The 24,109-nt window shown below is 41.3% G+C and overlaps 1 protein-coding gene across 9 annotated transcripts in view; it reads left to right on the forward strand.

Annotated features, from left to right (window-relative positions):
- Positions 1 to 237: 237 nt before the first annotated feature.
- GAN (gigaxonin) overlaps positions 238 to 24,109 on the forward strand; it is a 59,880-nt gene continuing 36,008 nt past the window's right edge. For all 9 annotated transcript variants that reach the window (XR_007506785.1, XR_007506787.1, XR_007506790.1 and 6 more), the window contains exons 1-9: positions 238 to 475; positions 14,257 to 14,371; positions 15,244 to 15,594; positions 16,069 to 16,286; positions 17,204 to 17,325; positions 17,810 to 17,922; positions 19,006 to 19,155; positions 19,468 to 19,604; positions 20,107 to 20,235. Coding sequence is in view for 1 of the 9 variants with exons in the window: in XM_049806657.1 (XP_049662614.1) it covers positions 309 to 475; positions 14,257 to 14,371; positions 15,244 to 15,594; positions 16,069 to 16,286; positions 17,204 to 17,325; positions 17,810 to 17,922; positions 19,006 to 19,155; positions 19,468 to 19,604; positions 20,107 to 20,235 (1,502 nt within the window). In the remaining 8 variants the exon portion in view is untranslated. The remainder of the gene's footprint in view (positions 476 to 14,256; positions 14,372 to 15,243; positions 15,595 to 16,068; positions 16,287 to 17,203; positions 17,326 to 17,809; positions 17,923 to 19,005; positions 19,156 to 19,467; positions 19,605 to 20,106; positions 20,236 to 24,109) is intronic.

Below are 24,109 nucleotides of genomic sequence, written 5' to 3' on the forward strand. Positions count from 1 at the left end.
AGGCTGGGCTTAGACACATTTTAAAGCCAAGGAGGGGGGGAAGAGACGGTTTCGCAGGCGATGCAGAGTTCGGGGTCCCCGACCCGCAGCCGGGGCCGGACCGATCGGGGGTGAGTCAGGCCGCCGGCCGCGCCGGGGCAGCCGGGGCCACCCCCGCTCCCGCCCCGCAGGGGGAGGCCGGCGGGCGGGGCGGGGCGGCGCAGGGAGATGATGTCAGCGGCGGGCTGGCAGCCATGGTGTGAGGGCAGCGATTGAGGCGGCCGGCCCGGCGCGGCTCGGCTCGGCTCGGCTCGGCGGAGCCCGGCAGCATGTCGGGGCCGAGCGCCGTGTCCGACCCCCAGCACCCGGCGCGGCTGCTGCGGGCCCTCAGCTCCTTCCGCGAGGAGAGCCGCTTCTGCGACGCGCACCTGGTGCTGGAGGGGGAGGAGATCCCGGTGCAGAAGAACATCCTGGCGGCCGCCAGCCCCTACATCAGGTACGGCCGGAGCGGGGAGGGGGGGGGGGGGGGAGCCGAGGCCGGGCCCGCAGCATACAGCGCGGCCTGAGGCGGCCGGCGGTGGCCGTTACGGTTACGTAAGGAGCGGGCACGACGGTTTCTCGTTGGGAGGGAAGAGTGAGGGGAGGCCGAGGCGGGGGGAACGGGCCTGCCCTCCCCGCCGGGGCTGCGCGCCCGGCCCCGGAGTTTGCCCGGGCGGGTCCCTCCGGAGGAGCGGTCGCGTCCTCCGCACTGAAACTGCCGCTTTTGGTTGGGGGTTTTTTTCGGGTTTGAAAGGCCTCTTAACCCGCTGGGGAGTGGGGTGGGGTGGGGTGGGGGGACACCCGCTACCGAGCGCCTGGCGTAGGCGAGCGACCCAGAGAAACCCCTCAACGCGTACCGGCTGGGGGGGTCGTTGGGCCGCGGGGCAGCTCCGCTCCGCCGGCTGCACCGAGTCAGCACTTCAGGATCCTTTCTGGTTGGGTTGTTTCGTGGTATTTTTTTTCCACCTCTTCTTAATGTCTTTTGTAGCAAGACAAGTCTCCAGGAGGTGGTTATGGATTCTGAAGTACATCAGCTTTCAGATTAAAATAAAAAATCGGTTTTTTTCTCCCCACCTCCTGTTCCCTCGTGCCCGTACAGTACCCGAGAACAGAACTCGGAAATTGCCAGAGGTGTCACAGCCCGGCCGAGCCGCCCGCTCTTGGCAGCGGGTGCCAGCGGCATGTGCTGTCGCAACTGTGCCGTTGGACGGTGAGCGCTGGGGAGGACCCGCTGCGTTAGCACAGTCATGGTGTCGGAGGTGGCCCGGGAAACAGTTTATCCTGGACCGTGAAACCCATTTCATGAAAGGTCCTGCTGCGGCCACTGACAGCGGTTTGGACTTCTCCATCACATGAGTCTGATGACATCAAGTGAAAAGAATATACCCGCCAAAAGATTTTTATAGTACGCATCTGCGCATCATAGAGGGCAAACAAAACGTACAAGCAGTTAATTCCAAAGGGTTTCTATTTTTAAGTCCTGTCATTCGCCGGTAATAAAGACGTTAGTTTTGTCTTTGTAAAGCGGGAGCAGACCTTTCAGTATCACTTAAACACAGTGTTACCGTAAGTCTGTAGCAGACTTTTCATAGTGGTTGGGCATTCCTTCTAGTTGTAGCTTCCTGGGAAATTGTCATAAAATCTGCGTCTTTGCGCTAGGTGGAGATGGGGAGTCTGTGTGCTACTCTCAAAAAAAAATATGCAACCTGCTTCAGTGTTGTATTGTCTGCTTTTAGGCAACATGGTATTTTGGGTGACCATTGCAGTACAACTTCGATGTTCTCAAGGACACAAATAAAATAAAAATAAATAGAGTATGAACTTGGCGATTAACTTTTAAATGGGTGTTGATTGTGGACAGACTTAAAGAAACAGTTTTCTGCACCGGTTGACCTAGCAGAGCTGAGATATGAAGTGAAATAAAATTCACAGAAGGAAGATCAGCAAGAATTTGCAAAGAAGACACCACGGAGCCTATGTACTAATAATAAGGTTTTTCACTGCTTGTCTTGAGAAGCAGTTTTGGAAGACTGTGGTGGAAGACAAATTAAAGACATGAAATTGAAATGAGCCATTGAGCCAGTACTCTTCAAAACACCTGAATGCTTTTTAGGTTGTTGGTCATCATATTTTAGATGACCGAATGACATATCTGAAATTAAGGTTCAGAAGGGTTGCTCTAGGTGGGGAGAGGTCATTTTTTTGGGAAAACTGCTGTTCTACTCTAACAGCAAGATGAGTTTACAGGAAGCATCCAATTTTTTATGGCGAAAAAGACTGCTTAATTAAAAGATATTGTAAATTTTTCTGTGGAGAAGCGCCCTTTCACAGAATTTCATCTTTAAATATTGCATTTTGTTCATATCTGAGAAATGTACTGGGGAAACATGAGTTAAGTGTGTGTGAGGAGTAAGAGCGCCAGACAGAACTACATGAGCAACAAAACTTGTAGTCATTAAAGTTGTGGGTTTTTTAAACTCAAAATTGTTCAGGTTCAAATCCCATGAAGGAACTCATTAACTATGTGTGAAAGTAGGTTACATGCATTAATATATAAATATGATTAAGTTTGTTGGGTTTTGGTGTTTGTTTTTTTTTTTTAAGCTTACTCATCTTTTCTCCTCGGGCTTGCAAGATGTAAAGAACCAAAATACATGTACCTAGTTCTTGTATGGCACATTAAGAAACACATTTATATTGCTTACCTTTGCAGAGCCTAATTTTTACCTGCTGCATATCTCTCTTCTTTCTATCACTCCAGGATCTGTCTCTTAGTCCAGCTGGTCTTCACATTGGGGTAGAATTGGTCAGGTAGGTTGCCGGTGTTGGAGCATTACGTTTCCTGCCAAAAGTAACGTTTCAGCGGCTCTTTTTGGAGATAATCTCCAGCCTGTACCTAGTCTATGGAAGTCCCATATAAATAAAATGATTGGTTTAGGTTTCTATATAAAGAGTTACTGCAGGAGACTCAATGCTTTTATGTCCTTGTATTTTAAGGGTAGGTGATTCCGAAGCGTGCTCCAGTACCAGAGGTTGTTACAGTCTCCAAATGCCAATTGATTTGGGTTGCTCTCATTTGAAAAATTCCAATATAAAGCTCAGAAAAATCCATTAACTAATTTCAGAAGTAAAACTTGGATGAAAAATGAGTGGATACGTGAAACAGACTTAGCAGTGAAGCAGTGGAAGTATGAGTTGGTGTGGTGTTTTCTGTATCTGGCTGTGTCATTATGTATTGTGGCTGTGGGCAAGTTGGTGGGCGAGTTCAGAAGCTGTGTAGGGTTTGCATGAATGCTTAGTTTAGGGTGTGAGTAGGAAAATAAGTAGGCATGGACTTTCTGAGGGGGTGGTTGGGTGTGAGCAGAGTCTGTGTGCGCTGAAGGATTTGTGCAGCCACAGAGAGAGGAGCGTTACCTGTTTTTTAGTTTTGCATGGAAGCTGTTTGGCTGACTGGTTATGAGCAGGACACTTGTAAATTATAGTGATGTGGCTTCCCTCTGGTTATTTGGCAACTGGATTATCCATGCAGCTCAAAAATGGCAGCTTCAGTGGGGAGAGGACAAAAGACGTGAAGGGCACGCAGAAACACACGGAAGTGTTACTGGTGTCATGGGTCCCATCTGCCTTTCTTGCCCGTAGGCTAGCTTCTGCAAATACAGAAAAAAAAAAATAAAAATGCCTGTTTCACAAATAAATTTTCAGTCTGTGGGACCAGTAAGACTTCTGCTTTTTGCGGTAGTTTGATTCTTGAGATCTTGCCTCAACTTCTTAATGCCAAATTGCTTGTAGCTTGCTGAGAGCAGTGAGGTCTGGGGTGGTTGTGTGAATTCCTACAGAATTGCCGTATATATACAGGTTTATCTAATCCCTCTGTGTGCCCCTGGAGCAAATCCTGTCTTTTACAAAACACAGACGTCTTCCTGCATATCTCTAACATCTTGTGGTATGTTCCTGAGCCTGAGAAAAGGAGGATTCCTTAGGAAGACACTGCCATAGGACAGAGCGTGGTTTGGCTCAAAGTGATGTTGCTGTGCATCCCAGAGAAGTTAAATTCGAGCCAGGTTAGCTCTTGATTTTCTCTTCTGTAACAAATCAGCCAGAAGCCTGCACTTTTTTTAGCAGTTTTTGTCCTGGCAATTGCCCTAATGTAGGTACAATTGTATTGGCCTGGTTTATTTTGTTTAGTTTGTGGGCCCAGTGTAAATTATGGTGGCACGAGAGTGCTCTTGCCAGAATAAACCATGCTTGCACTAGTAAGTTTGGTGTAAATTGTAGCATATATCCGCAAACCTTTTAGAGGATAGATTTGGTCCAAGTATTCATGGTATCCTCAGCAATAGCAGCAGATGTTCTCATCTGAACAGACCTGTCACTGTCTGGCATGAGTTGTTCCTGGCCAGCTGAAACTTGCAACTCTTAATACTTGGCTAGTTTACTGTCTGCTTGCCTGTGTTGCAGGGAGCATGTGAGAACTACCTTAACAAAGAGGATATTTAAGCTCAGATTCTTAGATGAACTTAATGTTGTTACACAGGGATTGTGCTGCTGTATTAGAAATTAAGACATTTTTGTTATCTGAACAAGTTTTGTCTTTGGTTTTCACGCATCTGCGTGAACAGATTACAGATGGGTGTGTGTACTCTATACTGTTCCCCAAGGCTTTTCTAACTTAGTAATGGACCAGTAACTATATTCTCATCTTTTCCCAGATGAGCTTAATATAGCTAAACAATAATAAAAATGTAAAATTAAACTTGCGTTATTTTCCGTTTACTTGTATTACAAGCTGTAAATGGATTTTGGTCAGAAATAACATGACAGCTTTTGCATCTTCTCACTTGTGCAGTTCAACCTTCTGACATCCCTAAAACATTGCAGGCCTTGTAAGAGCCTTGCACAGCCACAAAACCATAACCTCTCTGCCAGTGCCAAAACAGAGTTCCATGGAGATGTGGTGGGATGTGTCCCCCATCACTAACTCCTGTCCTTTCCTCTGCGTGCTGGCACTTGGAGCATTTGGAGTTGTCGTGAAACCATGAAAAGGTGGTCTGCTGAGACATCGTCCTTGTGTAAGCATGTCTGTGAGCATCCCTAAGTGCTGGTGCAAAAAGTGGGACGGGACGTCTGTTCTGCAGCGCACTGAAAAGGTGTGTCTTGACAGTTTTTGTTACACTCGTTAAACAATAAATACTGTAGAGAAGGCGAGGTGGAAGCCAATGTGTGCCAGTAGCTTCTGCTGCTTATTTCCTGATAGCTGTTTGGGTTTTATTGACATTTATAGAGACCTTTTATAGTGTTTTAAAACTTTTTTTTGTTTGGGACTAGTACTGACGTCATGAATACAAGCCACTGCTGAAGCTGGGAGCTACTTGGTTGTCAGGACCCTGTGCTCTCAAGTTCTGGTTTAGCCGAATCACGCTGTGCTTGTGCCAGGGCTTGTTCCCTCTTCACTGGGCGTGCAGGGCAGCGTTGTGGTAACAGCTCTATCAAGGAGGGCTCTGAAGCCGTGTTGTCTTCGAGGTTTCTTAGAAGAAGTTTGTTTCCGGCAGTCTCCTAGGAACTTTACAGGATGCCCTGGCAGTAGGAAGTCAGGAACAAATCAGGCCAGAATTTGCTTCCAGACTTTTAAGGCTGTTTTTTAAATTAGTTAAGGTTTTGTTTTGGTTTTGTTTTTTTTTAAAAAATGAAACTAAGATGTCCCCTGTGATGTTTTAGTGATAACTAAGTTGTAAAGTCTCTGTAACTTTGAGAAGCGATAAATCAAAATAGTTGCCTTGTCCAGAAACTCTCTACCTGGCATAACTCAGAAGTGCCTGAAGGCATGTTATGTTAGGATAAGTAGTTGAGGGGCAACAATGATAAAGATATGTTGAAAGCTTATGGTTTAAAAAGGGATTTAAAAATCACTATACCAGGCTTGAGTGGGGAGTTGTTAATTATATTCCTGCTCCAACAAGCCCCTAAAGATGGCCTGAAGGGAGGAAGCAATAAGGCTCTTATCCAGCTCAAAATAGTAAGAAAGTACAGTTGGGCTGCTCCTACACGTCAGGCAAAGGGAGAACTGGAAATCAGAGCATCTTGTTTACGCAGGAGAGCTTGAGATGAAATTTCTTGTCCTTTCTTTGTATCTGAAGACGTGCGGTTCATCTGCGTGCCTGATGTAAGAGGCGAGTTGGGGTGGAAGGAGGTGTGGCAGGATGGAGCTGCTTGGGATGTCTGGGTAATTTATACTCTGTAGGTTGCCTTTACACCTGCATTAATTGCCTTGTTTGGCAAAACTTTTTATTGAAAGAACCTGTTTTATTAATAATTTTTCTTCCATGCTTTAAAATGTATTTTGTGGCTGGAACAGGGCTGCTCTGAAGGTGCTCGTGTGTCTGGAGAAAGATCTGGTGTTGATGAGTCTGGACTTCTTGATTTGTGTCTTGGTTTTTGGTTTTGTTTTTTTTTCTTTGAACCTGTTTTGTTTGCATTGGTCTCAGCTGCAGTCACTAAAGGAACTTCTTCCTCGTGTGGACTGACAAATACAAAAACTAATGGTTTTAAAGAATTTGTTTCTTCACTGTCTGTTCAGACTTCTTATTTCATATATTGTACAAAGCTTTCTCTCTGTCCTGGTGCTGAGTACCAGTGTAGCGTTACCTATACATAGGGGAGTGTCCAGTCTCAAATTTGTCTCCCATAATGTATCTATGCCACTGTTTAGTATTTCCAAGAAAACAAAAAAAAATCACTGGTATGGACAGTTCTGAAATTGCTTGTTGCCTATCAAGGAAATACGTTCTTAATACCATGTGGTTAGTGGCTGTGTTATGTCCTCAGGCACGTTAGTTGTTGGTTTACATCTCCTGAAAGACTTTAAGCTGCCTAGTACAGCTGTTGTTATTGTTTATGGACATGGTTAGTACTCTGAATTGCAGACTCTTGGGTCTTCCTTCTTGTGCTGGTGAAATCCACACTCCTGGTTCCTTTTTCCTCTTGGCTGTGCCATCACTTTCTGTGGTAGTCTTGCAGATCTCCATTTTCCAGCTCCTGGCGTGTCCGGAGTTCTGGTGCCTCTCTCGGTTGGATTCCCAAAGAAACGCACAGTGCTTGCTGCATCTTCCAGCAGTCCCACGATACTACTGGTGCACTTGTAATCTTGTCCATTTGACTTCATACTTACCAGTGATTATCAAAACCTTCTCTGACTCTGATGCTTATTTCTCCCATGTGCTATAACGATAAGTGAGGTATAAAACCCTGATTAAACCAAGTATTATTTTCCAAATAATGATTTTAGTAAGTCACAGGAATGTTTGGATTAGTAGAGACAGGCTACACAGCATTGCATTTCTTAAATGTATTTAATGGTAAGTTTAACAGCATGGTATGGTACTGTACTTGTTCCTTCTAAAAAAGCATTTTTAACAAGTTTTAAGAGCAGATTTAATTTGAAAGATGTATTTTCAAGTAAGATACAGTTCATTTCTTGGTTTAAAACTGTATTCCAGAAATTTCTTCCTTTGCTTTTCCAAGGAGGTCCTAGTTCCAGAAAGCTACCTAATAAGTGTAACACTGCTGTTTAGCAGAAGGCTAAATTTTCAACGGATGTGGGCTGGAAATTTCATGAATTGTCTATTTAGTGAGTGAACTTGAGTGTCATGTGTAGCACAAAAATGGCATGATACAGATTTAGTTACTTAAGGAGATGCTTGGATGTAGTGTTCCATGCCAGCTAGCCTGCTGCCCATAGAGGAACAGGGATTAAGTATTTTTTTCCCAGCTTTTAAAGACAAAGAAAGAAAAAAAACTCCAAAGCACCTTTCTAAATCCAGTGGCAGGTATTTCTAATACAGGAAGGTACAAAATAGATCTGTGCTTCATGTGGGAAGAGCTGAACAGCCGGCTGCTGAACCAGCTCTACTTGACTACATTCATAGTTCAGGCTGAGCTCTGCTTCTGCGTACAAGGTGCATGGCACGAACCATCGGTGCCCAGCAGCCAGCTCGTCTGCATTGCTTGTGTTTGACTTGTTTGTAAGATCAGCTGGTACGGTTGGTTGGTTGGTTGGTTTTGAAGTTGGCTAAAAAAACCTCCAAAGTAAAATGAAATGTCAGGTACTTACTGCTGCTGAGAAGCTCCAAGGGTCCGTTCTTGGGGACTGTGTTCATCAAGTGTGTGTTCTGTCTACTTAGGGCTAACTTGCATGTTTAGGCAAGACATGCTGATTAAGGGTAGATTTCCAATTTAGATTACAATCTAGCTCTGGATGAGCTCAGTGTAGTCAGTAACTTCAGATTTTCAGAGTAAACAAGCTCTTCATTGAGCGAAGCCTTTGAGCCTTGTACGTGTCCCCTGTGCTGCTGCTAAAGGAATTGCTTTGTTCTCTTTCTTGGGGGAGGGGGGGGGGGGGAGCAGAAAGCCTTACGTTTTTGCCTGACTTAAGCTTTCCAACAGATGAAAAAATTAAGTTATTCCTAGTTGTTGTTTCTCTTAAACCAAGGAAAGCAATTTCTGCAGGTTTTTGTGCTGAGCTGTTAGGTGGACTACTTTGCCTTGAGACCTGAAGTTGCAGTTACAGATAAACTTAAGAAGAGAGACGTTCGAGAGGCATAGCCAAAATCCTCTGAGAGCTGGCACCCTTTGCAGGGTGTGGTGATGACTGTCTTTTATGTGTGGTGCTAAAGGCCAGGGTGCGACCTCAAAGAAAACCTTCTGATTTGGTTGTAAAATATCCTTTTGGAGGATGGCAGTGGGTGGAGTGAACTGCTGCATCATGTTTTTGTGTCTGACCGGTTTAATAATGTGACTATTAAGGTTTTTTGCATGCAGAAAGACCAGTCTTCATGGGAGAAAATGTTGCAGGGATGAAGGCAGACAAATGAAAAAACTTCACCATTAAAATGGTCAGTCCTAAGTAGGACTTAATTAGATTTAACATGGAAAGCTTGTATTTGAAAGACTCAAACCTACATAAGGAAGCCCAGATCAGGAGAAGACTAAATTGGCCTTATGCTTTTGCATCAAAAGCAGAATTTTCAAGTTTTCTCCTTACTGGTGCAAAATGTCAAAGTACTTGCTTGTCGTTTTTGGGACTGAGTCATCCTTGTGAGCGTGTTTTAGGTTTGGTGCATGTCTTTCCTGGAAACGTTTGTTGGAGGTGTAACTTCATTTTAAAATGCTAATGCTCTCTGGAGAAGGCCAAAACACTGGTGCAGGTAAAGGATATATCATCAAACCCCAATTTTATACTCTTTGATTTGGAAAGATGGCTTTGCTACTCTAATACTAAGGTTTGCTAGTGTGGCAATATTGGCAAAGCTTGTGTAGGCTAGCCCTTATGGTTAATCTGGAGCAAAGTCATTAGTTTGGAAACAGAGCTCCTTTCAAAAAGACAAGTGTTTCCCTCGTCTCCTGCAGTTTGGTTCCTGACAGCCTGCTGTGGCTGTGTAAGTAGGTCAGCAAACTGCGTTGTTTGCAGTGTGATGACGTGAGCGCAGGTAAAAGTTTTGTGTTGCAAAGCGTCAAAAGCAAAGCATCTGTCTTCTGTTTCCCAGATTTTTTGACTGTTGTTCACTGTAAATATCATAAACCTGCTTGAGGTGAATGTGGTCTAGAGCATTCTCATTTATAAAGGTGCATTCTTGGCAGACAGATGTTTTCTTTACCTGTTTAGGTGCCAATATACCAGCACTTTAAGGATTAAAGCATTCCAAGAGTTATACTGTTGTTCTCCTTATAATACATGTCACTATTGTAGAAACACAGTTATCAGTTATCTTTTCATAACAGTTTATAAATAAGGCAGAGTTTTTTAAAGATAAAAATACTCCCACAGAATTATGTCTGACTCAGGAAAGCAAGTGGTACTGGTGATGGCTGAATTCTTTGTTTTGGTTTGCATTTTGTTTGTTGTTCTGTTTGGTTGGGATTTCAAAATTACTGTTCCCCCTCCTGTAAACTGTCAACTGTAAAAGGTAGGAAACCCAAATTTTCAGACACATGGACCCTTTCTCAGTGTGCTTCTCATGCATCTTAACTGTTCCACAACAGTGCTCTCACAGGGACTTGGCTGTAATGTTGGAAGTATGACTATGTGTTTTTCTTTGTTTCACTCTTTTAAATAAAATGAGAGGTAAGTTGGAAGATCCATCTTAATTTTAACAAGAACTATGAACAGTCTCAAATTTATCCGTTTGCAGTGTGATGATGTGAGAGCAGGTAAAAGTTTTTTGTTTGGGTTTTGTTGTGTTTTTTTTTAATTATTTGAATCTGGTTTATGCCATTAGATGTGAATTATGACTCCTAGCAATATCAACATTTGTTCTTAAGCTCTTGTTTTCATTTTAACAATATACCTTGCTTATATTGTTGCTTACCTATACAGAAGAGGTATTGAAATTTTTTTCCTCATTCTGCGTTATGCAGTGTCATTTGAGATGACTCACTAGGATTATATTCCTTAAGTAATGTGGAAGAACAGATTCTAAATTTGTCGCACAGACACACGACATGTAAACACAACATAAACCCAGTTGTTCTGATGCCACTATCTCAAGGTGTAGTACGTGCCAAGCAATTTTCTTGATGAGGTACGAGAGGTTGGGGTGGATGTTACGCGTTTGTGGAACACTATTTATGTTACTGGAAGCAATTTCAACTTACAATGATGATCTTCTTAATTAAAAAATGCAAAACATTGTTTTAAAACGTGTGGAGTCAAGCTGCTCAAAATTAAATTAGTTAAGAAAACAGGACGAAGAAGTTGCCTTGTTTTGTTTCCCCCAGCTCTGTATGTGTCTCAGCTGCGCTCCGCTCCCAGCTAATGGGTTTTCTGGTTGGCTGTGGGGGTTTTATTTCCTTCTACATCTTGATGTTCTGGCCTTTCATCTGAATTAAGGAAGACTGAGGCAGCCTTTTCTGCTGTGGTTTGGCAGCTTAGAGTGCTTTTAAAGTAATTGGAAATGTTGTCCGGAGTAGGAAGCTCTCACATGCATGTGTTAGAAGCAGCCGTGCTGCAGCTGGGCACATCTCTGCACCTTGGGTTGCCGATTGCCACTTCCAGCTTTCAGCCACACAAATCGTGTGCTGAATAAATTGCCATGGGGAAGAGCATGGTGGAAAGCATCCTCCTTCCTGGGAATCTGACAGATTGGAAAACCTCTGCATAAGCATAGCTAGAAACGTGGGGGGTTTTTTTCATCTAAAGTGAAATTTGGTAGAGGACCAGGGTTAAACGTTTCGCTGTCCGCTCTGTCTTTCTGAACTGGGAACAAACATGTTTTGAAATTTTCTCATTCTGTCTGTTGCATGTGTTATGATGACAGGGGTGCCCAGACCTCAGTTTGCTAGCGAGGTGTGGGCGCGGGTAAGAGCTGATGCTGGGTGATGCAAGAGGAGGAATGGCTCCTTGCCTTCCACTTACATACCTCCTACTTTTTTCTCCTCCTTCAGCTTGCTTTCCACATTACACTCACAGGTTTCTATCTTAAACTTTTCCAGCTCCAAACCTGGTTATACTATGTCCTTGCATAATTTTTTTTCCTCCCCCCTTCCCAACAGCCAGTAGCTGTCCTGCTTGATGCAATACACAAGTACCTCCAGCTGCCGTTTGGGAATGGTTCTTGTGTCATAGCTCGGAAATCTTTGTACCAAAATAACCTAGTAGTTTATTAACGAACAAATCAAAGTTGTGTGACAGATGGATAACTACAGCTTCTCAGGACAGATGATAGGAACAAAGCTTAGTCTGAACTGGGATGTATTTGCATAAGGTGAATGTTTGCCTGCATACAAGTATCTATAACTTTGAAAGGAATTGATTTGTTCTCAAGGTTATTTTTCTGCTTTGAGTTTGTGTTTTTGGCTTGCATCAGGGGCTGGTTTGTTTCTTTTCAGGTTAACAGCTGTTGATGCCTGAAAAAGTACACAGTAATTAGAACATCTAGCCTGATAAGACTCAAAAACTCTGAACAACACTTTCTTGTTACCAGGAGGCGTCAGTGTAAAGTCCTTGCAATGAGGTGATTTAGCCTGGGTGTGTACAGGTGATGCTAAGATGAAAATTAGTGATAAATAGCAATAGTCCTTTCCCTAATCTCCCCATTAGTGGTGTCATGCAACATGTTTATTATATGCCTTTTATATTATATGCCCCACAATGTGCTGGTCTACCCAGGTTCTGTCTAGATCCTGCTGTGTATTTGACCATACCAGCTACTTGTAGGTACTTGATACATATGAGATCCAGATACACTCTGTCTGCCTCTCTTTTCTGGTGAAGGAAGCCAGATGCCACAAACCTTGGTACATTTTATGTTAAATGAAAAGAAAACACCATTTCATCCCAGGAAACAAGATGCAGCTTTCCTTACAAACCAAGAAATCCAAAACTTGAGCGTAGTCGGCATAATTAAAATTGCCGTAGTTTGGATAGATTTGAAAATGTGTGTAAAGAAGCCTTGGCACTGTGTTAGAGTTGAAAATGCCTGTTTCTATGTGTGTATATGCTGTTTCATTCGTTTGGAGCTTGTAGGCATGAAAAATGCACATTCCATATGGGCTAGGATGGCACGAGTTGAGATACATGTTGTATGGTATTGCTTGAGATGTATATTCAGTTCAGAAGTTTTCAGCTGACATGTTGCAAATCAATGTCTGCTATTGCAGCATGCACTTTACTGGAAGTCACATAGACTTCTGTTTAGAGAACAGGCTTAATTTTTCTAATCTCCTTCCAAGTGTTAGGAAATAAACAATTTCCTAATCCATATTATATTGTTGTTGTTACTATTTGTATTAAACTTGTGCTAGGTGCTGTACAAACACAGAGTGAAGCAGCTTAGCTTCAGACCTCGTATAGTCGTACGTATGCATCAGAGTAGCCTTATCTCCCAGAGTGTTCTGCTCGCTGGCGATGGGTTTCTTGCAGTGTAGAAAAGCAATGTGAAAACAAGACCACAAATATGATTAACTTCAGGGCTAAAATTACCATCCTTATTCACACCTAAATATAGCTCCTTGTAGACTAGGATTTTACTTGATGCAAGTTATATCTTATTTTGTGAGAAACTAATTTATTCCGTTATGAGTAAGTAAAGCAGAATCTGCCCTTAGTTAAGTCCTATTTATGTATTTACTTAGTATGAGTGTGGATAGTGGAAGACTCTGACAAACTAGACACTTTCAGCTCAGCAAAGCCACAGCTTTTCACATTAAGAAACTAATTCTATCTAAGAATATATTCAAATGAATATAAAAATGTTTTTAAGGCTTTTATTTTCATGTGCTGTGATGTAGATGTAGTTACCTGTATATACACACAGAGGTAGTGAAACAAGTTTTCTGGTCTTTATATAATGTATACTTTGCTGCCTAAGGGGTGGAAAAAAGATGTTCAAAATGATATTTTATTAGCTCTTGTGGCTGTTTTCACTAGGCTGGTGGACACTGCTCCCTTTTGAACACTTAAAGTCGTCTTTCCTGGAAAAGGTGTTTACGCTAATGGATCATGGAAAGCAAAGCTGTCTGCTGTATTATTATTTCCTAATCTTTCCCCCCAGAGCCCTTCCATTCTATTCAAAGACACATCAAACTGTTCCTGGTATTTTTAAAGAAATTGCTCATACGTGAAGCGTCCACTGATGTAGATGATTATTTAAAGCTCAGCTGAGCAGCACATGGGCTGTTTCCTCCAACTGTGAGCACACAGTTTGGTTACAGCCAGGCATAGCATTAGGCTGATAACATCATAAACTACACAAAATGGTAATGCAATCCAAATATGTGTGCTGCCAGTGTGTATTCTGATCACATCTGCTCACTGTAATTATTTTTTTCTTGGTAAAGTGATTTTGTTTTGTTTTGGGTTTTTTTTCTACCTTTATCAAAGCAAATTCTTATGTTTCATCTGTCAGCAGAGCTGCTGTTCTGTTTGAAGTTCTGACTGAAGTTTTTGAATGCTTGTGATGAATGAGCTGGGAAAAAATTACTTTGGCTCTTTGATGCCATGGGTAGTTTGCAAGGCTAACTTATTTGTTCAGTTTGGAAATGGGATGAGCAATATTAGAGGCCATACATGCATCCTTTTCATGCTAATTCAAGAGAGACAGATTTCAAATCCTGTTGTAAGATTTTAACATCTCTGTTAGAGCTAAAGTGATCATAGCTAGCATTTGTTTCTTCAGAAAACTGAGAGCAAGCAATGCCCAGGTTGTGAGTTGGGGTTTTTTTTCCTCTCTTTTTCTCCTCTCTTAGAACGAAATTGAATTATAATCCTCCAAAGGATGATGGCTCAACATACAAGATTGAACTTGAAGGGATATCTGTTGATATCATGAAAGAGATACTAGATTACATCTTCAGTGGGCAGGTATGGTATTAAAAAAAACTAGATGGAAATTTAATTATTTGGCAAAATAACCTGGGTTTTAACAGTGCTATCCTGAAAGATAAACTTATCAAGGTTTAAAGCTTTGTGGTAAAACTTCCACAAAGTGGTATATCACACTGGGGCTGTGCATGTGAAGCAGAGGCAGTAGGCTCTGCAGGAGTTGTCTCTGCTCTTCTCATGCCGTGAGGGAGGACTCTAATAGAGTCATATGCAATGCTTGTATTAAAATTTGTGGGTACTTTCAGTAACCTGCTCTAAAACACGCAGTTTTTTAGGGCTGTAAAAGAGAACTGGACTTGATAGCAATAGAGATTGAGACTCCATCACTGAACATAACAGTACATCAGGCATCCTCCCTGAGTGACCCTCATGCCCACCTCTCTGGCCTCTTGTTGCTGACAGCATGCCCCTTCAGATCTTTGTGCCATTAGTCTTAGCAGGAATTAACGTTGGTGTGTCCAGTTTATTTGGAACCAGATGGAGATTGCTGAATGAGTTTTAACTTTCAGCAGAAAAAGAAAAGGGAGATGTGGCTTGGAATTCTTTTCTGGACATGCATTTAAAATATTATTTATTAATTGCAGCAAAATTCATTCTAGGTTCTCAGATTAGATGAGCAATTTCATGGTTCCCTTCAGGCGCAAAATTCTGCTTGACACCTTCTGTCAAGCAAATGCCTTTCCATCCCTGCATTAACTTACAAACGTGTAGTAGTCATATCAATTTCTCATAATTTTTACACTGGCATTAATACTCCATTTTTCAGCCACTGAGAATGAGTGTAATGAATGCGGACATGTCATGAAACAAATGAGTGATAGTAGCTATAACTTCTAAATTAATTCTTGCAGATCAGGCTAAATGAAGAAACTATCCAAGATGTGGTACAGGCAGCTGATCTCCTGCTGCTTACAGACTTAAAAACTCTCTGCTGTGAGTTTTTAGAAGGTTGCATAGCTGCTGAGAACTGTATTGGTATTCGGGACTTTGCACTGCACTATTGTTTGCATCATGTTCACTACCTTGCCTCAGAGTATCTGGAAACTCACTTTCGAGATGTCAGCAGCACAGAGGAATTCTTGGAACTGACTCCTCAAAAACTGAAAGAAGTGCTCTCGATGGAAAAGCTCAATGTTGGAAATGAAAGATACGTCTTTGAAGCGGTGATTAGGTGGATTTCTCATGATTCAGAGTCAAGAAAGGTCAGGACATCAAAATGTTTATATTTTGTTTGGGATCCGAATTGGTGTGTTTATTCTAATTGGTGGGAGCTTAACATGGATACATTTCTTTCGGGGCTAATCTTGCATTCATAGCATTAGTTGCATTTTGCCTGAAATGCAGACAGTGGTGTTGCAGTAAAAGGGTGAAAGTTGTATTGATGATATATCATCTACTCTCTTTATTATTTAATAGGCACAAAGGAAAGAATGTACATTTTTGGCATTTGACAGTACACTCCTGTAGAGAGAAAGCAAGTAGCACATTTGTAGTGAAACTTTAAAGGCTTGATGCATTTTCTTAACAAAATCTACAACATAATGTTATTATTACTTCCAAATATCAAAAATACTCTTTCAAGGTTTTGATAAATGTAGAAGCATCTGTATGTACAAGTGCCTTAGTGCTGTTCTGTAAAGTTTGGGGGATTTTCTGGCACTTATCTCTTTCTGTAGGTTCACATGAAGGATGTCATGTCAGCAGTGTGGGTTTCGGGCTTAGATGCAGCGTATTTACGTGAGCAGATGATGAGCGAACCACTTGTACGGGAGATTGTCAAAGAATGCAACAATATTCCCCTCACACCGCCCCAGCAGGGAGAGGCGATGCTGGCCTCCTTCAAGCCCCGGGGTTACTCGGAGTGTATAGTGACTGTTGGTGGAGAAGAACGAGTGTAAGTATGAAGTGGCATCACAGGTCGTCACAGCTGGTAAAAATACAAGTATCTCACATTCACAGCACATCTGAAAACAGTGTGGAGAGAATATGTGCACCTAATGGGCTTATTACTCTGTCATTTGAGTTTGGTTTTAAGTTGGTCAGACACATGAAAAATACCTTTGTGAATGATTCAGCCATAAATAGTTATTTTCTGACAATTTTCTGACATTCAGCATTAGAGTAAGGCGTGTTGTTTGTTCAGTAGTGTTGGCTGGTTTTGTTTTTAAACTGCATAGACTTTACTAAAAATAAGCACAGAATGTTGGAGAAACACTTTTCTAATGATCTGAAAAGCATCTATAATAAATCTTAAAAATAATGAACACATGCTTTAACTTTTGTTTACAATAGCTGTGTTTCCAAAAAAAAGTCAGTATTGGTGCATCTGAGATGCCAGGTGAAAATTCCTGTTCCACACAATAATCCCTTTCTTTTCTTGAATACCCTCTGCAGTAGAGGGGAGGGTTTTGTCCTCTTTAAATAAGTTTAGCACTTAGATGTTTGCTCTTTATAGAAGTGTAATTACTCAAATAATATTTTGCACATCAGTTTGTGGATCACTTTACTCCGACATTACTAATACTCCATATCAGTTCTTTTTAATTTGTTCAAAGTTTCTTCATAAAAACTATTACAGGCAGATATAGTATGAATGAAGTACCTCTGCTTGTTATGTCTCCAGTCTGTACGAAACTCAATTTACACACGTTTGGTTTGGGGGTCTTCTCCTTACCAGGGAAATACCACACTTTATGAATATATATTAAAACATGAGCAAGGAAGCTTTGGACACGAGTTGTTAGCAGTGAACTTGTAAAACTCTGTCTTGTCTTTCTGTTTTTGTTTGTTCCCTCCCCACCCTGTGTTCAGATCACGGAAACCAACCTCAGTGATGCGGTGTATGTGTCCTCTTTATGATCCCAATAGACAGCTCTGGATTGAACTTGCTCCTATGAGTATTCCAAGGATCAATCATGGAGTATTGTCAGCAGGTAAAGGGGAACTTTGTATTTGTAAAGTCAATATTACGAAAACTTACCAGTGCCTCAAAAACTGAGATACAGCTTATAATAATATTTTTTCTTTAAGATTGACTGCACTGGGGTTATTTCATGCTTCCCCTTTGTCTGCCCAAAACATTACTTGATTCTGTGAAAATCCCTGTCATCTGAGTGTCTTAAAATCACTATTCCCACAACATTTTGTGGGAATCTGCTACATCTGTCTCTCCAGGAATATTTCATGTTTTAAGTAAATTCTAGTTGCTGCATCACTGAATATGTTGAAGAGTATCTGCAGGGGTAGACTTGAGTCCAGATATAATTATGTGCTTTACCTTCTCCAGTCCAGAGTTTGACCTGTGACTGGTCTGAAGCTCTTAGTGAGTTCCAGGATACAGCTCACCAGTCACATTGTCTTGCTCAGTGTACAGGTGTGAGTCCTGTTTTTAAGATCATGTTACATTTTGTTTTACAGAAGGATTTTTATTTGTGCTTGGTGGTCAGGATGAAAACAAGGGAACGCTAAGCTCTGGAGAGAAATATGATCCAGATACCAATTCATGGAGTTCCTTACCACCAATGAATGAGGCAAGATCACTATCTAACTGTTGGGATTTGAGTTTTGACTTTGGCAAAGTGTTCCATTTCTCCTGCAAAATTTTATTCTGAATCTCCAGTCACTTGCATCTTACACATTCAAAGTCATGCTACAGACTGACTTCTGTTTATATCCTGTTGTTATACTTGTGGTCTGATACTGACTGCCGGATCTGGAAAAACTAAACAATTAGTGAAGAACTAGCTGTAAAGATGAACTACAAAATTTCAGGAATTTCATAGTGAATCAGTCATATAGTATACCTAATGTTCTACGTATACTGGCCTTCTAAAACAAGAGAACTCTTAAATGGACAAAGGGATCGGACTGTGCAGAAAAGATGGACAGAGGACGGGCCAACATACAGAACTTGGCTTGCACAGACACATTTAGGTTTGGTTTGAGTTAATGCTTCCTTCATATTTGCATTCCATCAAAAAGTAACAGTTTATTATTTGTAAACATATATCCTTAATACACCTTTGTTTTTATCTTCTTAAATCAGCGTAGGTTGTTTACTAAGAAATTGTTTGCCACAGGATTTTCCTCATTACAGTCTCTGGTTGGCAAAGGCTGTAGTTTTGGCCACATTTGTAGTTACGGTGCGTTAAGTTTCCTGCTTACTATGCATAAGACTTTACGATACAGTATGTTTCCTGTTGACTGTGAGACTGAGGGTAGCTGTGCTCCTACATACAAAACAGAAGAGCTGCCTTTATCAAAGATAATGGGTCTGAGTTTTGCTGCTGTAGAGACCTGAAAGCAACAGCTTCATCATGGAGACTACTACTATGCAAACCGAAATACGGCCAAGCTCTGTTCTTAGATTTCTGTGCAATCTCTTTGGCTTTTGTTGCTCTGTCTTCTTTGAATACCCTTCGTTTTGTTTAGTTGAATGAATTAATAATCTTACTCTGGAGTTTAGGACTTCACCATTTACAAAAAAATCAGAACAGAAAACAGGCATGATACCAATATCACTTTGCAGACAGATACGCTGAGAAAAAGATTGTACTGATTTATTCACAATGGCAGTTATGTTTTACAATGTTGTCTTTATTGATACTCTTTAGGCACGACATAATTTTGGTGTGGTAGAGATTGATGGAATTCTATATATTCTGGGAGGTGAGGACGGTGAAAGGGAGCTAATCTCTATGGAAAGCTATGATATTTATAGCCGGACCTGGACCAAGCAGCCAGACTTGACCATGGTTAGAAAGGTAAGAACTACATCATATGTTATTGCATTACTTATTGTTAAACAGTTAATGCCAACATTATTTATTTTTTTCCCCAACCTTTTGCTTCAAGTAGACACTGTAAGAAACAGTCACAAAATGAAATGAGGGAGAGCAGCTGCTTTATTTATATACCAAAACAAAACTGTGGCTGAGAACTTTTATGCATGGCATTGTTTGACAGGTCGTACAGGCAACCCAATACATATGTGTTTGTGTATAGAGTTAGTTTTGAGCTCTCGATACTGTGCATTTGTGTTTAATTTTAGACGTACTTTTTCTTTTTTCCACAAGATTGGCTGCTATGCAGCTATGAAGAAGAAAATCTATGCAATGGGTGGAGGCTCCTATGGAAAACTCTTTGAATCTGTTGAGTGTTATGACCCTAGGACTCAGCAGTGGACAGCAATCTGTCCTCTGAAAGAGAGAAGGTGAGTGAAAATGGAAGGGGGGAACTAAGTTGCTGTATACAGCTGCCTTCAACATTCTGATGAGAGGAAGTTGTCCTTTCTTTGATGGATCCCTGAAGATGGCTGTCAGGGGCCCTACGAATTTCACCATGTGTCTTTTTGAATTGTGGTGGCCTGTAGTTAACATGTGGCTGAGTAAAGATAAACATCCGAGCAATAAATATGGATTTTGTAGAAATGCACTCCTCATGTTACAATTAATGCTACCCTGATGCAAAATGAAAACCAGAAATTGTAGTTCAATTGGAAGTTCAGATTTTGACCAGAGATACTTTGCTGTTTTGTTCTTTTACATGGTCTGAATTAAGTGCTTAAAATTCATGTTCATGACTCATTTTATCTTGTTGAACATATGTGTGTATATAAATAAAAATAATTGTAAAAAATGGAGAAAGTTCAAAAGGATATGTGAAATGGTTTTGGTATGTTGCATTTATTTATTTTTTCTTATTTGGATTCTCAGATTTGGGGCAGTGGCCTGTGGAGTTGCCTCTGAACTTTATGTATTTGGCGGGGTCAGGAGTCGTGATGACAGTCAAGCCAGTGAGATGGTGACGTGCAAATCTGAATTTTATCATGATGAGTTTAAAAGGTAACTAGCTGCAGCTATATACATAGAAAACACATATCTTACACACTTGCCTGTCTGTTCCTCTGCCCTTGCTCCAGCACTTCAAAGCATATTAGATCTGTGCCATGCATCTCTGTTGCTCATTTTACGTTTTACGATCCAGTATGGCTGTTACTGAAGGTCCATCTGCTTCAGTGGCTTGTCCCTCTAAGATACCAAGCCTAAAGCCCTGGGCCACTATGTCAGTCTTGAGTGCCTCTGAACAGAAGCACCTTGGTCATACAGGTAGTTTGTCTGGTTCTTCCCGTGTGCTCTGCGGTTTCCCCAAGTACTGGGGTCTGCTGCCTCCCACCCAGACTCATGCCCTAGGCTCCTTGTGAGTGCTGATGGAGGAGTGCAACTGTGTACACGGATACTTACTTCTCCATGATCCAGTCCTATCTCCAGGGATTTGCAGCTTAGGGAATTCCTAAGCTAGAGATAAGAAATTTCATGCATTTTTGTTCCAAGCGTTTGTAGCTGATTGCTTTTTGAACCCATGTAGGCTTTTGCCATAGGAAAGACACTATGGATGTATAACATTCCACAGACACACTGTGCATGACTAATCTTTTGTTTGTTTTGAATCTGCTTCTAATGACTTCATTTGTTAACTCTTGGCTCTGGTATTGGAATCCGCCTTACTAAATGTGGTAACTATTCAAAATGTTACATTAGACAGAATTTTGTGTATAGTCACCTTATTCTCTGGTCATAACTGACAAGTTTTGTTTCCTCCAGTGTTTTTTTCCTTGGAAATAACTATAAATTGGATGATTCTCTTTTTTATAAACTAAATTGAAAAAAAGACTTTGTGGTCAGATGTTTCAAGGCTTGTTGACAGTGGAGGAGATTAACATGTCTGTGTTACAAGATCAAGACTGATTTGTAACTGTGACCTGTATAAAAGCACACAAAAATGGAATAGTAGATGTAACTTCATTATATAATTTTCTTGCAAGATGTGGACGTAAAGAGACTTTAATTTCTGTATGAATAGGTCTTCTGTGTTGTTCAAAGTGATGTCTAAACTAGCTGTAATCAAATGAAGCTGGAGAAAAAGCATTCTTCAGAGTGATTGTAGGAAGCAGACAGATGAGAAAGGCTATTGCTGCTGATGTTCGCTAGCATTTTCTAGCCCAATGGGAGTGTGGGGAAATGCTAGAAGCTGATTAACTTTTTGGCAAGAGGCCTTTGAAAAGGAAAGAATTCTGGAAGTAAGTGCACCTTTATCTCCTACTTGCTATGTTTAGTTATTTGCCTGAAATATTTCCAGGCTGATTCTGTTCTTCAAAAGGTGGTATATAGTAGCTCGTGATTCCTCACCAGCCACTGTAAACCTGTTTCACTGGTTGATACAGATTGAGGTTTCATAAAGTGGAGTTTGAAAAATTTCGGAGGTTCCGGACTAGGTGCTGCAGGTGAGTCCTCGGTGCCACCTGCTGACTGCAGAACAGCCGCCTGCCCGGCAGTATTTCTAACGGGTGTATTTGTGTCTTCCCTTGGTGGCATCCCAGAGGTGTTACAGGATTCGAGTAAAACTGTAATAAAAATCCATTGCTTCAGGTCTTGTTCTAGCACCCTGCGTGCTGTGCTCGTGGCACGAGGGCTGTGCTGGCACAGAAGAAGGTGAGGCAGGAGCAACTCATCCGAGTCTGGAGTCGCTGGAGGAGGCGTGCATTGAGAGCTGCTGAGATACTCGGACTTTGCCTTTCTGCTCTGCCACTGCACAGAATTGGAGCTTAGAAATTCAACTCAGCATATATTTGTGCTTGCACTGCAGGCGGTTCACAGGCTGCGTGTTTTCCTTTGGAAATGGAGGGCCAGCGAAGACCGGGACGATGGCCACTTCTGCTTCTAGTGCTGCTAGCTGGGGTTTGTGCCTCTGCTCTCCGTTTGGGAAGGTCCCCCCCAGTTCCAGCCCCAGGAGGCAGAAGGGCTGTTACTGGCCAGAAGAGGGTGCAGTGTTACTGCGTTATTATGTTGTGGCACTCCAGCTCGTGGGGTCTCAGAGTTACCCCGAATTTCAGTACCCTCGGGGTGCTGCACGGGATGGATGGCTTTCGGGGTGGCTGTGGCAATGACTGTGAGAACTGAGCAGTTGTACCTATGTGGAAAAGAGAGAAAATAGCCATAAAGGGACTTCCCTTCAAAATGCAGTTAGCAAATATTTCTGCCTGCCGAATACCAAGACAAAATACTTTGTTGTCTGGTACTCTTCTTTGATGTAGGATTGAATGTGGAAAATTATTGTAATTTCATTATAATAGTGTTTCACAAATATCAAATGAATACCAAATGAAGGCAAGTTGACTCTCTGGAAAACATAAGGGTATTATTTCCTGGGCTGATTCAGAAATAGCAGAAAACAAATCTAAATCACTTTATTTTGAGTGAAGGATGAAAGCTTAAATAATATGCTTCTCTTAAGTCTGTGGAAAACCGTATGCTAAATACCAATGTGTGTGTTTGATTAGTTAAGCAATTCCACTTGCACTGGGTATCATATGCTCTGCTGTGCATCAGTACTCGAGAGTAAAGTGTAAGTGATGCTACAGATTTTACTACAGGTGGACAGTATCTCTCTTAGTTCCTTACTGCATAGTTTATGTCATATATACAAAGACTGATTCTTCATCTAAAACAATATGCATTTGCTACAAGGTGATTAATTTAACATTGAAAAGTGCATTTATTTCCTCAGCAATAGTTTCTGAGACAAGTAAAGGTAATTAGTCCCCTTCAAACCAACAGCTTCAAAAAGTCAACATGAAGGGTAGATATAAGCACCTTCAGACTCCACAGCGCATATTCTTTTTGTAGTTACAGTGAAGGAATAATATTGGAACTGTGACAGCTAAAATATCACATTGATGGCGTATGTGTATATTATTGACAGAAGTCCAGAAGTGTTGGGTTAAGGGAGGTTTGTGGAAAGGAGGAATATGTTTGCAAGATCATTTAGCAGCAGTGGGTCAAAAGCAGAGCGTATAAATTCTAGCAGTCTCAAACCAAAATTCATACTGTTTTTTTAATAGTTACGTATTGGTATTGCATACTTCATAATGAGCTACAGACTTTTCCAGCTGTTTTTAAGTAAGTGCAGAACTCCATCATGTTCACTTTCTTTTTGAATGGAAAGAATTTTTTGTACTGTGAGTTCAGCCATCAGATATTGTTGGTTTAGAGTGATGTGTAACAATGCACATGTGTGTGATCTGCATCATTTTTCATATATGCCTCAGCTCTCATTACCTGAGTATACAGGGTCTAGCATCATCCTAGGCATCCAGAGTCCATTGAGGACCTGAGTTACGGGTTTTACTTCATGTGTATGTCTAAGTATGTACTTACATCAGTATACAAACTGGCATAATTCTGGCTTGAATTGGATTAAAGGACTGAAGCTTAACTTGTTTAATATTGCTTACTTTGACAGTAACTTACTCCAAAATAACTCACAGTGGAGAGTCTTTCAAAATTGTTATTCTTAACCATGACGCAGACTTTTTTAAAGACTAGGGATATGCCGAGATCCTCACACTAGCAAAAAAGTAAACATTGAGACTCGTGTTAATCTATACTGTATAAACAAGTAATAAAATAAATGAAGTGGGACAGAATACTAGCATAGCCATGAAATGTGGACAGGATAATGTAGAAAATAATTCTCATATTTGAAGTACTTCTGTAACAGATTTTTCAATTAATAAATGTTTTGTCAGCCTGTCTTTAGATTTGTGTATATAAGTGAATTTAAGTGAACCGAGGATAGAAAATGCACATGTCAGACTGCAGTTTTTTTCAGGATGTAGATTTTTTTTTTTCCAAAGGCTATAGATTGAGCTGTGGGTAC

This window comes from Accipiter gentilis, chromosome 7 (assembly GCF_929443795.1).
Source record: "Accipiter gentilis chromosome 7, bAccGen1.1, whole genome shotgun sequence".
Classification (NCBI taxonomy): Eukaryota; Metazoa; Chordata; class Aves; order Accipitriformes; family Accipitridae; genus Astur; species Astur gentilis.